The 14922-nt window shown below is 42.0% G+C and overlaps 1 protein-coding gene across 2 annotated transcripts in view; it reads right to left on the bottom strand.

Annotated features, from left to right (window-relative positions):
* Positions 1-14090, bottom strand: part of EFNA5 (ephrin A5) — a 205926-nt gene extending 191836 nt beyond the window's left edge. Inside the window, exon 1 of one of the 2 annotated variants that reach the window (XM_042823029.1) lies at positions 13774-14090. In XM_042823029.1, the coding sequence (XP_042678963.1) occupies positions 13774-13898 (125 nt within the window). In that variant the 5' untranslated portion in view covers positions 13899-14090. The remainder of the gene's footprint in view (positions 1-13773) is intronic. The other variant, XM_042823028.1, reaches the window with a different exon arrangement.
* Positions 14091-14922: the final 832 nt, after the last annotated feature.

Genomic DNA, 14922 nt, shown 5'->3' with positions numbered 1-14922 from the left:
GCAGGAAAGATTCCCTCCAAAACCTAAAATTTATCTGCAAAACAAAACCAACTAGTCAGTAAAATTTGTTTCTTTTTCCTTCTCTAAGGTGGGAATGCCTCTGAGTCCAAAGCGGTCCCTGGCTGTGCCATCCCAGCAGCGATCACAGGAAGCAGCACTGACCTCTCTCACGCACCGCAGAGAACACCACAGAACTGCTCGCCCAGGTACCTCAACAGACCTCGGGGGAATGGCTGCTACAAAGAGCTACTGTGCCTTCGGTTAGTGTGTAAAACGGAGGACATCCTGTATTGAAAATAAGGCTTTCCTAACTGGAAAGGAAACAAGTGAAGAAAGAAGTTTGGGCTGAACCTACCTAACGTTAATTCTCAGGTCTTATAGGCATCCTGTGCTAATTTCATGTAGAAAACTAGATGTATCTTTCTCTTTACATAAGATAAAAAATAAGAACAGCAGCAAACAAACACAGAAATCCAAATGAGCAGTGCAGTGATCTGCTTTACTCGCAGAAGTTAGAAAGGCAAAATTGGTTTCATCACTAATGCATTAGATCCACATTCTACACCTAAAATAAAGTGCCTGTGAAACTCCTCCAAACGCTTTGTTTGAAGAAGGCCATTATACCAGCACTAAATCAAGAAAGCTAATATGAAAAATGGAAAACGGAGATGTCTTTTTACAGTAAGCTATAAAATATAGTTCAGTCAGAGACAGGGTCTGAAAAAGTAATATTAAAGGGATGCAATAAATCATACAAAAAAACTTTTTTTTTTTTCTTTTTTTTAAAAAAGCAACTACCATGCTTTGGATTAGAAACAGTAAATATGGAGATTCTCTTCATAAAGTGTTCCTGGCAAGTAACTTCTATTGAGAGAAGGTTTGCTCAGAATTTGAATGCAATGAATAACCAGGATATAATGAGAAACAAGCATGATCTACCTCTCTAATTAATTTTCCTTCTTCACCTACACTGTCACTTGTTATGATAATGTGAATCTTAACCTTAATGAGAAATTTCATACCACCTTGATTAAAGATACCGTGAATAACAACACTTTTTATTTTGTTTTTATTTTAATGAAGAATCTCTTTATACTCAGCAAATGTACTGAACTTCTGCTAGTGAAGAAAATAAGCTATATGCATACAACTTTTGCGCCAAGTGCTAAAAGACTGATTTATATTTCATGTTTTTAAATGAGAATTATACTATTAAGCATGTTACAAAATAATCGTGTTCTCTGCAGGAAATGTTCCTGTTTTTGTTTTTTTTTTTTTGTAAACATAGTTTGTCTGGGGATGGTTTTAAAGTGTAAATTCCTCAATAAAATTGAGTACACATCCTTTAAAAGGTTTGTGAACTCAACAAACCTATTAAAATTCACACAATATCCTTACAATATTAGAAAAAATCAACTTCAAAGATCTCTGTGAACCCTGATGACAATACGCTACAAATACATACAAATAACATTAATTTGAGTCCACTATTCTATAACTGGGTCTACTGACACGTGGACTATAAAATATGATAAAATTTCAAATATATGCACCGTGTTCAGTTTAAGAATTAGAACTTTTTTTTTTTAATGAGATTCAATTAAGAAAAAGAGGTTTATATAATCAATACATGTCTTTCTAAATTAAACATTGCCACTTCTTGAAAGATTTGTCTTACAGTTCTTACGCTGTATTTCACAGCCTCTTGACACCCTCAAGTCTGTCTACTGGAAATCAAGGAAAACGCAGTATTTGGTATTGCTTTAAACAAAAGGCTTTGTGAAAAGACGCTTTCTTACTCTCTTAGCAGACCAGAACACAGTTACGGACCAGACGGAGTAGGGAGGTGGGAAATCTTACAATTTTGGTAAAACTATACGTATTTTTAGAAGTGACAAATGAAATGTTTATCATATTAAAGAGTTTACATTTGCAAGGAGTAGTAGGATCCTCTGGCAAAACACGAACTTTTTGTGGAATACCAGTGTTCTATTTTTACAAAAGAGAGAATTACTTCCTGAACACAATATTTAAATTACATTAGCAAAGAACGAGCTCTCTTGTATTTGGACGTTCACAAAATCCATCTAGTCTTTAGAGAGCATTATGTAGGAAAGAGTGGTGTATCACATAATGCTTTGGAAAACAAATAACCTCTATCTCCTCCTAATTTTGAATTGCTGTATCAGACTAATTTAACTTTCACAACCTTAATGCTTTTTCTTTTTAGCACATTCCAAATTGTCCTGATGCACCAGGAGCCCCATACAGCTGCTGCCTGTCTGCTCACAGCCATTGACACCCAGCACCCAGCCCTGCAGCCACCAAGGCACAGCAACCATTCACTTGCTGGGTGCGCTTCATCTCTGCGGCACTCAGGTTGAAAGTCCCAACCCAGCAGAAACTGTTCAAGAAATCTCAGTCAAGGATCATCAGTTGGAGGCGATCACACAAATACCCATAGATCAGTCCCCCCACACCTGGCTCACAGAGCTTGCGAGGCCTCATAAAAGGCCTGACAACTGAAACCATTTGTGCATCACAGCACCCAGTCACAAATGCACCTCAATAATGTCCCCTGCAAACCTCTGAAGGATGGAGTTGAACACTGCCTGAAATACTACAGCAAAAGAACATAAAAGATGATGGATTAAAAAAAAAACACACAAAACAACAACCAAAAAAAAAAAAAACAACCAAAAAAAAAAACCAAAACAAAACAAAACTTCAATCCTGCTACCATCCACTGAGCATACAACACAAATAAATGGAATCCATTCATCATTAGCACCCATCAGCTCCTAACTTCAGCTACTTTTAAAAACAAGATATTTATTTATATTACTTTCCTCAAGGAGCTTCAGGGACTGTTTTTTGAAAAGTATTATAAGTACCTACAGGTATAAAATGGCAGAAATAAAATCTAAGGCAGCCTGGCACCAACCAGTCTCAAAAACCCCACACACTCGTCTGCATCTCTACACACCTGAAGTATTCAAAAACCTAGCTCTGAGGATCTATTCTTTTTCAAATCTGTGGGCCAAAAAAATTTGCTTAAATAAATTATTCATTTTCCAGCTACAGAAAAAAAACATTAGTACATATTAGGGCGACGGCATGATTATCATTTCTGCAGTATCTTTCAGGACAATGTTCTACAGATAATTCACTCTCTGGCTATGCACTTGTGCTTACATTGGGAAATATCTGTGTACTGACAAAGACTGGCACACACACTCTTCCAAAGCCACTGCAGTGGCTCTCCAAAACATCACCCTCCTGATTCCACTCGGGATGACCTGCATGCCAGGAACTGTAAACCAAAAAAAAGCTGAACAAGCAAAATTATCCATAGGTACTTTCATTCAACATTTTTTATCCATGAAGAAAAGCATAGAAAGGATAAAATGACTAGCACAAACATAATAATGCAGGGAAATACCGGCTCTGATCCCAGCAATTTCACTGGAAAGCTCAGTTCACCATAAGGTGTGCAAGAGAGAAAGAAAGAGAGAAAGGCAGAAGTGACTGAATGCAAAGGGAAAAGTGCTTGCAACTCAGGCTAAGTGAGGGGAAACACAACCTTACAATTCAGGTCTTTTGAATACAGGAATAATAAACTTCCAAGTAAATGTCACTTCACTTTGACTGAGTTCCCCCAATCGGGTACTGTATATATATAATTTTATATATATAATTATTAGGCACACACTTTCCATGTTCTTTCCCCCCAAAAGCAGAGCTGACAATGGTGACAGCGGAGTGTGTAATTAGTTTTTATTGTTCCCCTGACAGCCATAGCTCTGGAAGGACCCCTTGCCTTTTCCATTGTAAATGTTATGGAAAAATACACTAATGACAGGCATTTAATTATGGGCACAGCGACCATGATGGGCGCTGAGCCAAAAGTGATTGGCAGATTTGGATACCAGATATTCATGGCAATGTTTTTTTCCCCACACCTAGTAACTCAGATTACTGAGTTTTTTTAAGTATCTTCTCTAAGCTTTACTTATTGGTCATAGATATTATGACCAACAACGACCAACTTGAAAACACACAAGAAAAATGGATAGACAAAATGGTATCCTTTTGCTCAAAAGCAGCAAGAAGTTTTCTCAAAGAGCTCCATCCAGTGACAGTGCCATCAACATAAAAGAAATCCCCAACTCTGGCACATGGATGACATTTTTATTTACTTTTTAAAAGAAAAATTATATCTACATAGAAACAGAAAGATATTATATTCCCTAATACATCTTTATTAAATATTTACAAGTCTGTCCCACATTCAACTGTAGTTGCTGAGGTGCTTTTTCGCCTGATTAATTAGCAATTGGGAGACACGCTTTTTGGCAGCTTATGTATCCCTATTATTTCGTCTGGTTTGGCACAAAAACTCCCTTTTGGGAGCACCAGTATTTGTACTGTACCCCGCTTAGTGATGGATCACTAATTTTTAATAAACTAAGCCCTGAGAGAACTATAAAAAGATGTATAAGTGTTTTGGAGCAATAACTGTAAACAAATACAAAAAAAGGGGGGGGAGGAGAAGAGCTTTTTTCAGTACACAAGTTTGAGGTCTTTTCCAGACTACACATGGATAGCCCATCTAGGAGATTACACGTATTCTGAAGACACGAGTCTGAATTGGCTCTTAAATACTCAATCCAAATCTCTGCCTTCATCTTTAAAAAGCTTTTAAAAAAGGGACTAGCTCATGTGGGTGCATATTTTCCTTGAAGAATGCTATATCTGAATGTCCCCTCACTGTTTCTCATCCCTCCCCCACCACCAGATGAATGAAATTGCTCTGTGAAGCAAATCTCTATGAAGAATGACCACACAATTCTGGACCAAACGGTACTAAGTCTATGTAGCAGTCACAAATCCCTAGCTAAATCGAACAAAGCAACATTATTCCTAAGTGGTAAGTTTGGGAATATAAAAGTGAAGCTGTCTGGCTCTAAAGTGGAAACTTGTAAATAGCTATAGAATCAATGCTGGCTCTCCATCCCCCATCCAGCTGGCTCTTATATCAGTAACTTAAAAAATGCAGTTTGCCATTACGGTGGCTTAAGGCACTCTATGTGCCAGTGCAATGACCATGCTGTGTGTGTGTGTCAGAAGGTCAATACTTTCAAATTCCAGAGTCCCTCTTTATTTCCTTCTTTTCTGGAAACAATAAGAAAGAGAGGAGGATTGATAGATCCCATTTTGTTAATTTCTGCTCTAAAACCCACCCTGCCTGTATGAATATATATCTATTTTTAAAATTTGATTAGACATCAACTAAAGGGAGAAAAAAAAAAAAAAAACAACAAAACAAAACAACCACCACACACACACAGGAAAAAACCCCAATGCAGCTGTTTTTCCTGCTCATTAACAACATTAATTAGCAAATACCTTTGGAGCAACTTTTTAACAACTCTGTGGAAGCCAACATCATTAAAGCTGTTAGCAGTCCTCACCTAACACTGACGAACTAGCAGAGCAAACTGAGAGCTGTACCACAAAGATCATTATCAAATCTACCAGTAAGTGAAATATTTACTTTTCTTCCCAGTCTCCTCACAAAAAAAAAAAACCAAAAAAACAAAAAATAAAAAACAACCATCTAGATATTATTTGCACAGCACTACCAAACCAGCAAAATCGTAGCTGCACAGTGGAATTATTCTGTCTAATTTTGAGGAAAAGATTTAGAATACATTCAGCTCCAGCTTCATTAGCACAGATTGATATAAGGTACTCAAATTTATGTACAAAATTAAAAGAAATGTGAAGTAAAAATAAAAACCCTGTGTACAGCACAAGTACTATAATAAAAATTAATATGTATTTCTTAACAATTCCCTGTGAGACTAGATAATGGGATTAAGGAATGTGCACAGAGTGAAGGAAGAAGTTCTTCTGAACTATAATAAGAAAATGAAAAGCACTACTTTGAAGTCCACGAAAGCAAAAAAGTAGTTTCATTGCTACCCACAAGGGAGAGGCCAAAGTGCTCAACTGCACCTGATGAACAAACCACAAAACACGAATATGCCTCCACTGACCAGCATCCATCCACAAGCAAAATATGAAATCATCTTGGGGAGGAAAAATTATGTTCTTCTAATGAATAAAGAATGCTCATGCTATGCAGTAGACACTAATTTTGGCACAAAATACATCACAATAAAGTACGCATTTCTTAAATGTCATGAGGCTAAGTTTTATCTGTAAGAATGAAACAAAAGGATATTCTAGTGAAGTGATGAAAGAATACGTATTTCACACTCCAGATTTTCACCTCATCAAATGATTCACTAACAAATCATATCCTCTCTGCCTCCAAAACCGTTTCATCACCGACAGAAAAAATGAAAAAAAAAATGGCATATACAAAAAATAACAAGCAGGTTTTCAGGAGTCCAGTAAGAACAAAACCAAAAAACTGGAAGTTATTCAGTGATAAACACACAGGATTTATCATTATTATTATTACTAAAGGTATTAATTTTGAACAATTCCTTATATTAAAATGCTGATTCACTGATGGAATAGCAAATATAAACAGTAAAAAATTACTAACATTGAACACATAGGTTTCATAACCCCCATCATCCCTTTTTTTTCACACCATGTATCAGCCTGGATGGGTAAATTCTTACACTAGATTACAGTGCAAGTGGCAGAACAAGATCCATAATCATCAAAGTTTTTCAAGTAAAAATCGCCAAACCTGAAGAATTAGACGTAAGGAGCTGATATTAGCAATTCAAGCAGATCTGGCTAATTAACAGGGCTCCTGTGTATCTTCTTGTTAGTTGATTTCCCTTTTGACAGCATTTTTACCAGCCATGCATTTAAACAGAAAAAAAAATGGCCACATAAGTCCTATCACACTAGGTAAGAGAAAACGGGCACCTAACTCTTTTCCTAAATTCTGCAGCAGTCAAAAATTCACAAACTCATTTTTTTTCACACAGCTAGGACCTAACAGTGGATTTTCATCAACCTGTCAATGGTAAAATATGAAAGATGCTTTCCCAGATGAAAGTACAGGAGTTTTTCCCTTTTCTGTTACTGGAAATCACAATGCTTTACAGGAACAAAATATAATCTCAATTTTTTCCGCTTTTTTTCCTAATTTTCAAATATTTGATTTTAACACAAATGACTTTTAAAAATCCATGCGAGTGGATGTGCCTGGTTCCGTAATGTAACAATTTAAGCTCTTTTTCTTAAGAAAGAGGATTTCACACAACTGCACATGTTCACATTTTATAAAATTATTTTATAAAATTATTGTTATTTTATAAAATTGTATTCCTACCATTTTAAATGAGTTTAGCTATAATTTAAGAGCCTGTAGAGAGTACAACGAACAGGGAGAGAGCGCAAAGGCAAGGAAGACTTCCAGCATGCGAAGGATTCTCCTCTTCCGTTCAACTATTTCGAACTATATTACAGCAGGATTTACTCACAATAACTGTAATATCACCAGAAAGCAGAAAGTTTCAATAACATGTCTGTTTATTTTAAACCAAATGTTTCCATTTCATTATATTGCTGTGCTGCTGACTCGATTTTAAGCACAAGCGCAAAGAAAACTTAAACAAAACAGGACCCTTTATTCTCCACAGTGAATTACACCATTCAGAAATGCTGGAAGATTAGTTTAATCAAGAGACTAAAGACATTTCTCAAAAATCAATGCTCAGAACTGCATAGCAGCAGAAGAAAATCCCCGTTCAAAAGCACCTATCTTTGCCCCGCAAAATCGGGAAGGCTAACAGTGAGCCAAAGTAGGACAGGTGCGTCTCACAGCTATGAGGAACTACTCATGCCTCCTCTCAGAAAGGTTGTGTCTTTATTAACATTTTCTCTGAGGAGATCAAAATGACCAGCCTTCCTTACGCGCCTTGTTGAAGCCTAACATTCCAACCCGCAGTACACTGCCCAGTGACACGGCTGCTTCAGGCAGCAGCAGTAACAAGGCACTCTAACAAGCACAGAGAGTTCACAAAGCACATGCCTGTAATCTCTGTGTCAAGTTACGTCTGTATGCTCGGGCACCAACCCACCTGGCTACCATCAGCCTCAGGGCTGCCAGTGTGAGATGAAACGGCACAAAGGGAAGAATGCCAACAATTAAAACATGGATCTACATCTTGTTGTTGTTGTTGTTGTTGTTATTTTACTTTAAATCAAAAAAAAAGACCTTGCTAGAAGATGAGAGCTAAAAATTAGTTTCTAAAGCTATTCATCATCTAAATGCTTAGGCTTACTGATTAAAAATTCCAGAGATTTCATTCTCACACAACAATTGTGATTTTACCCCATGCCACAACACCGTCTAGTGATACAATTCAATTACAAACATACAAAGGCTGCTCCAAAAATAACGCCTCCTATTTTATTATGTCAGCCCACAACATCAGAGGCTATTGGTTGCTGGTACGGCAGCAGAGGCTGAACCTTCCCATCAGTATTCTGTTACACGTTGTTGCCATGTGACAGATGGCAGCAGAGGGGCAGCCTGACGACAAAATGGCAGCGAAGACTGAAGTGCACATGGAGCAAAGCTGTGGAACACAACTCCTCTATGCAGAAAGAATTGTACCCAATTGCATTCATCAACACTTGCTGAACATTTATGGAGATCAAACAGCAGATGTGAGCACAAGTGATGTGGTAGTGGGTGGTGTGTTTCGGCAGCGGTGGCAGTGACGGTGGGTAACCTCCTCTGATGTGGAATTTACAAGCTCGGTGTGCAGGCTCTTGCTCACACCTGGCAAAATTGCATAGTTAATGCTGGTGACCGGGCTGAAAAAGTCTTTTATAGCAGAGAATGTGCTCTATCAAATAGCGCTGTTGCGCTGTCTGTATCTGTTGTAGCTTCCACAAAAATAAGTTGGAGGCATTACTTTCAGAGCAACCCATGTACATCTATACATACATGTGTATACATTCACTGAATGCCATGCGTATTCACATAAGAACTTGCACAAATATTACACAATACTCCATAAGACTAAAAAGATCATGACTCCTGAAGGACTCATTACATTGATTTACTTTCTTAGCCCAGCATGAGGCTGGTTGATTGCTGGGGTCACAGCTACCCAGGGAGGGGGGGAGGGGGGGAAGGAAGGGGCATGGGAAGAGGACAGATCTTCTTCATCAGTCCCTCACCTCCCAGTGCTAGCAGAAGAAAGGGTAGTAAAGTGTCCTAACTCTGTGCATTTCAGAGAGACTTGGTAAGAAGTTTTTCATGAAGACCATTTACCACTTAACAAGGTGCCTTTCACGAGAAGGTGGAAACCAGTGTAACTATTGTTCTTTGTGTGGTTTTTCCATAGAATGCTTCCAACTCCCTCAAAAATCCACTTTTAAAATAAATACCAGAATTCTTTTGGAGACACAAAGTGTTAGCAAAACAACCAAGGGTACAGAAAGCAAGCGTAAAGAATCGAAAGCTCTGGTACTGATCTTTTAACTACAATAAATCAGTCAAAGATTCTTTCAGTTCTTGAAATAGGCTGCCGGATAAAATGCTTTCAAAACATAAGCTATACTGCTTATACACTCTGAGTACTTAAGGGGTATTATGCTTTCTTTGGCACATAGAAATGATATAGAACACCAAAGCCAAACCAATGCCTCGATTTTGCCCCTCTTCAGCCCCCGCGTCTTAGCTGTTCTTCAAAAAGGCAATGGCCTCTTTACTATTCCAACTGCCTGATTTCTCCATCTCCGTACACAGACAGACCTATTCCAGGATGGAAAGCAAGCAAAAAAACAGTCACGCTACCTCAGCATACACAATCACTATGCCAGTGATGAAGCCTTCAATCACAGGTAAGCAATAGGAGGTCACTGGTCCACCTCGCATGTCCTGAGAAGGTTGGGGCAGCCAGGCAGAGTGCTAGGGCTGTGCTGTGGCACTGGAGCAGCACTCACACACGTCTGCACACCCACCAACTGCAGCAGGACTCCAGTGTGTCATACACAGAGTGTACCTTGGCAAAGTCAGATGCCCTTCACAATCGGTGCCTACACAACCACAAAACTCACCTAACTTTAAACATCCAGGTTGGAAAACCCTGTTCCATGCAGAGCATTTATCCGCTTATTTTCCTGTTCAACGATTCCCCAGTATCTCTCTTAACAAAAAGCCTACCACTGTTGATGAAAATACGGCATCCAGGTTAGTAACTGGAGCTAGTCAACCGAATGTGAAATGCTACTGCTGTATAAAATTCTGTAATCAGCAGATGACTTCTCAGTTTTATTATCCACATAAACAGATGTCCACACACACAAAGAACATACATCAGCATCCCATGCCTTTGTAAGAGTTCTTCTGGGGATGTAATTTTGTACACCATTTTCTTGCGTAAGATATAGCCAAATCCAATAATACTCCTAATAAAAAATACTTGCTTTCCTGAGACTATGAGGTTTGGCCTCTCCGTCATCCAGACTCGAACTGCAAGTATTTTTAACTACCTTGAAACCAGCAACCATTTACGAAGCTACAGAACTTGCCACTGAAATAACTTGGAGGAAAATACCTATATGTAAACCACAACCATGAAACACAGTCCTGCAAGCAGAAAAATGTAATAATTACCACAAACAGTTCAAGTTGAACTTTTACAAGATTAAAAGCACTAGCAAGTGCTAAGTCAGTAGACCGCTTCAAAATTTGGCTCAGGTGCACGACACTTGGGCTGGATTTTCATTACAAGGACAGCGGCTATCAGGATTAAATGCATATGCTCCACTACCAAACAAACTCCCAAAACTACTTTGGATTCAGGGGAGTATTCTGCAACAAGAATACTTTTTTCTTCTGTGTAAGACCATATACGCAGTCAGCACTGGAAGACATTAAGGAAATGATTAGAATCTATGTATGCCTAATTCTGAGTCCACAATAAAAGTACAAAAATATCAGACATACTTACAAGCTTACTCAATGAATCATTTTCAATACACACACACACACACCCCCAAAAAAAAAAAAAAAAAAAAAAGATAAACCAAACATTTTATTATACTTCAAAAGCCTAATACTCAAACTCATCTGGCACTGGACTACACCACTACACCATTTACAGCATTTCATGTATGCTGGCAATTATACCAGAAAATATGGCTTAAATTATTTGTGATGACAGACTCAGGCTCTGTAAGAATACACAACTTTCTGTTCATCATGCTCACAGTAATGATCCTGTGGTACTTTTTAATTATTCTCGCAGAACTTTGGCAAATTCTCAAAAAATGTAATCTCAACTTTGTTAATGGACTCGCAGGCTCTCTTTACCTAAATACTGTTCACACAAGAAGCACTTTTCAAAATGGGCTGCTCATCAATTCAGTTCTGTGTCGCTTAATAAGGATGAGATCTTTCTGTATATTTGCTGGAGTTTCATACTAGGAAAACTAAACACGATGGTATCTGAGGTAAACTGAATCAATACGGAATTCTTAGACAACGTTTTCACAAAACCTCTCTTTACTTTGCCTTTAATCACTATCAACAGCATCAGCATTTCATTCTTAAACTGAATTAATTAGTCTCACACTGGCTTGTTAATTCTGAATAAACACAATAAGGAGGTAAGCTGAAGCAGACTGGCTGCGTTTAGGGGCTGAGGAATGACGGAATATTTAGCCTTCTCACTTCAAACTGTTATCTCACTGCACACACTCCCACTTACTTCTATGTGTATAAAACCAGACCATCCCTCTCTGAATCTGCCTATCTCTGGAGGCAGATAAATCACTGTGAAGCTGCTCCTACAGCACTGTTAGCTGACCCCAAAGTGCTGATAACCAAACTGAATTTTGCCTTCACCCCAGATCTTGACAAAGTGATTTCAGAAGCGCTCCCTTCCCTCTGGGTCTCCTGCACCAAACCCACCAGGCATTTGCCTGCTTTTCTGTAGCGCTCATGTAACTTAGGAGGCACTCTGCTTAAAACAAAGGGGAAATGTGCCTGCACGCTGCTCCTTCTCATAGCTTTAACTCAGGCATAAACATGGCACGTCCACATAGATGCTTTCATTGCGGGAGGGCAGTGAACGTTTTAAGAGAAAAATAAATGTTTGTTTTCAAATGGGAAGGTTTCACAGCATCTTGCGATCAAGCCTTCGTGCGGTTATTTGGAAGCATAACAAAACTAAGTTTTCTCTACAGTCTGCTGATGTTTAACACTGGATTAAGAACAGATTTCATTAACACTGGTGAAATACCGTTAAACTTATTAAAATCCCTTCAAATCCACTCAGTGCACAACTCTGCCCTCCAGACAAGGGCTGGCCGTCCCTACCGCTGCCTACATGTGCAGCTCCGCGCACTCATCACACGCAGGACCCCAAAGTTAAAAATCCTGAATGTAAGGTTACGTTTGAAGCATTTTATTTTTAGCTGCTATGCCAGCAACATGTGCAGATCATTTAGACAAACCTATTTCTTTCAACAACCCTGCTTCTGCCCAGTGGGATTTGCGAATATCATTTCATTATTTTCCTCCAACAGTAACATTTCATTTTGCCTAAAGACCGCAGCAAAAAAAAGCTGCTTTCGAGAGACAAACAATTTCTGAGGTGCTGCTAGGTGTAACTTTTCATCTTATTTGCAACGAACTATTTTTTTCAAGAAGCAGACATAAGGAGAGGAAAACGTAGAGACGGGCACTTAAAACTGCAGATGCTCATCACTCCCAGGCACGACTGCTACTTTGGGTAAATGCTTTTTGTCTCGAGCTCTTTCCGCCAACCGTTCAGCGCTGCGGCGCTGAGAGCAGAAGGCAGTGCTGGAGCACGGGACAGACATGGGAGTGAGGGGTAAAGTCTCCAGCTCTCAGAGAATGAACTATTGCCTTTGCGCACTTGGATATTCTGCCCGAAACTTCCTCCACCTATTCTGAGGCCGCTCCGGAATACAGAGCAGGGGAGTTTTCTGCAGGCGACACAGATCTATTAAAAAACATGACCTGTGACAAAAATCAATGCGCTAATCTTAAACCAAACAGCGGTATCAGCGGCATAAAAAAGAGATAACCTAAGATAAATTAGCCCAAAATTTACTTAGACTGGCTTGACTGGTTTTTTTTTTTTTTTTTTAAAAAAAAAAAAAAAGTCTGCTGGCACGTACTGCAAGAAGGCAAAAAACGTAATCCCCAGGTGACTTTTTACCCAAACACATGGATACCATTTGGAGCGGGGCTGCGATTTTCCGATGCTAAACTGGAGGGAAAACTCCAGAAAAATTGCACGAACCTCCCTTTCCCCGGAAGGTTGGCGCAGCGGCGCGCACAGCCCGCGGCAGCCGCCCCCTGGGCACGGGAACCTCGGCGCAGGGCGCGGGCTGAGCCCCGCTCCTCCCGACACCGCCGACACCGCGCTCCCCGACCGGGCACCAACCTGCCCCGACGGGCCGCGGGGCAGCGCACCGTCCTCAAGAGGGGCTGTGGCCGCCGGCGGGCCGGCTCCTCGGTCCCGGCCGGAGGCGGAGGAGCTCCGCGGGGCGCAGCCGCCCGGCGCCCGCGGCCCGAGAGCTGGAAGCGCCGAGCTGCCGGGACGGAGAAAAACGCCCCCCCGCACCCCTCCCTCCTTTCTTCCCCCCGCCGCCGCTCGCAGCCCCGGCCCTCCGGAAAAGAAAGTTTTCCGGCCCACCACGCGAACGGGGGCAGCTCCCGCAGTCGCCGGGCTGCGGGGCGGCAGACTTGGGGCCGCTCCCCGCCGCCCGCTCCCCGTCCCCGCGTACCTGGGGTTGGTGCTGTTCCAGTAGACGGCGTAGCGGTCGGCCACCGCCTTGGCGCCGGGCTCCTGCCCGCGCACGCACACCCACAGCGCCGCGACCGCCAGCAGCAGCATCTCCACGTGCGGCATCGCGGGGAGACGAATGCGGAAAAATTGGGAAAAGGTTGGGGGGAACGGGGAGGGAGGAAAAAAGGCAGAAGTAAAAAATAAAAATAATTTTAAAAAAAGAGGATAGGAGGAACCGAGCCTTCTCCGGGTGCACGAGAGAGCGGGAGGGGATAACCGCGAGCAGTGGGCTCCGCGCCGCGCCGCAGCTAGCGAGGCTCTTGCGGCCGCAGCAGCCGGCGGGGAGGCGCGGCCGTGGCGCTCAGCGGGGCTCAGCCCGGCAGCGGGCGGCGCGCATTCACCGGGCGTCCCGCGCGGAGTCCCCGGCACGGCATGCACCGGGCGCCGCGGGGTGGGGGCGGCGCAGAGCGGGGCGCGGAGCGAGGTCCTCCCGCGAGCTGAGGGGTCCCGGCGCGATGGAGCGGCCGGCGGCGGGGAGAGGGGCGAGAAGCTGCGGTACGTCTCAGCAGAAAGTTTATGCCTTCCTTCCCCGCTCGAATGCCAAACCAACAATGAGAGAAAAGAAAGCGAGAGAAACTAGAACAGAGGGGCAGACAAGGGGAGGGAAACAGAAGAGGAAAAAAAAGAAAAGAAAAAAGCGCGGCCAATCCAAGAAATATTGCGGCGTGGAAACCAAGGAGATGGAAATAAAAACTGTTTTATGAGAGGGCGTGGAAAAAAGCGAAGCCCCAGAGAAGTGCAGCACCAGGGCCGGGCCGGGCGCTCCGGCGCGGGGGCTCCGGCTGCCGGCTCCCGGAGCACAGCGGTGATAGCGCAGAGTCCGGTCCCGGGAACATCAACTTCTGCGGAAGGACGGCACAGTGAGCGGCGCGGGGAAGAGAGAAGCGCCCGCCCCTCCGAAGATTACATACGGAGATCGGGGAAAAGACGCGGCTCCGCGCGGTCCTGCCCGCAGCTGCTGCCCGATGCCCTCCGAAGCAGCAGCAGCAAGGAGAAACGCACAGCGCCAGCAGGCAAATAAATAAACTTGAATGCAGCGGCAGGCAGGGAGGGATCGCGGAGAGCGACGAGGATTGGAGGGGCAAAA

Source organism: Centrocercus urophasianus, unplaced genomic scaffold (genome assembly GCF_019232065.1).
Source record: "Centrocercus urophasianus isolate 14NV4802_14NV808 unplaced genomic scaffold, USGS_Curo_1.0 seq_21, whole genome shotgun sequence".
NCBI classification, from domain to species: Eukaryota; Metazoa; Chordata; class Aves; order Galliformes; family Phasianidae; genus Centrocercus; species Centrocercus urophasianus.
The sequence above is the reverse complement of the archived record's forward strand: the minus strand, read 5'-3'. Positions and strand labels throughout refer to the sequence as shown.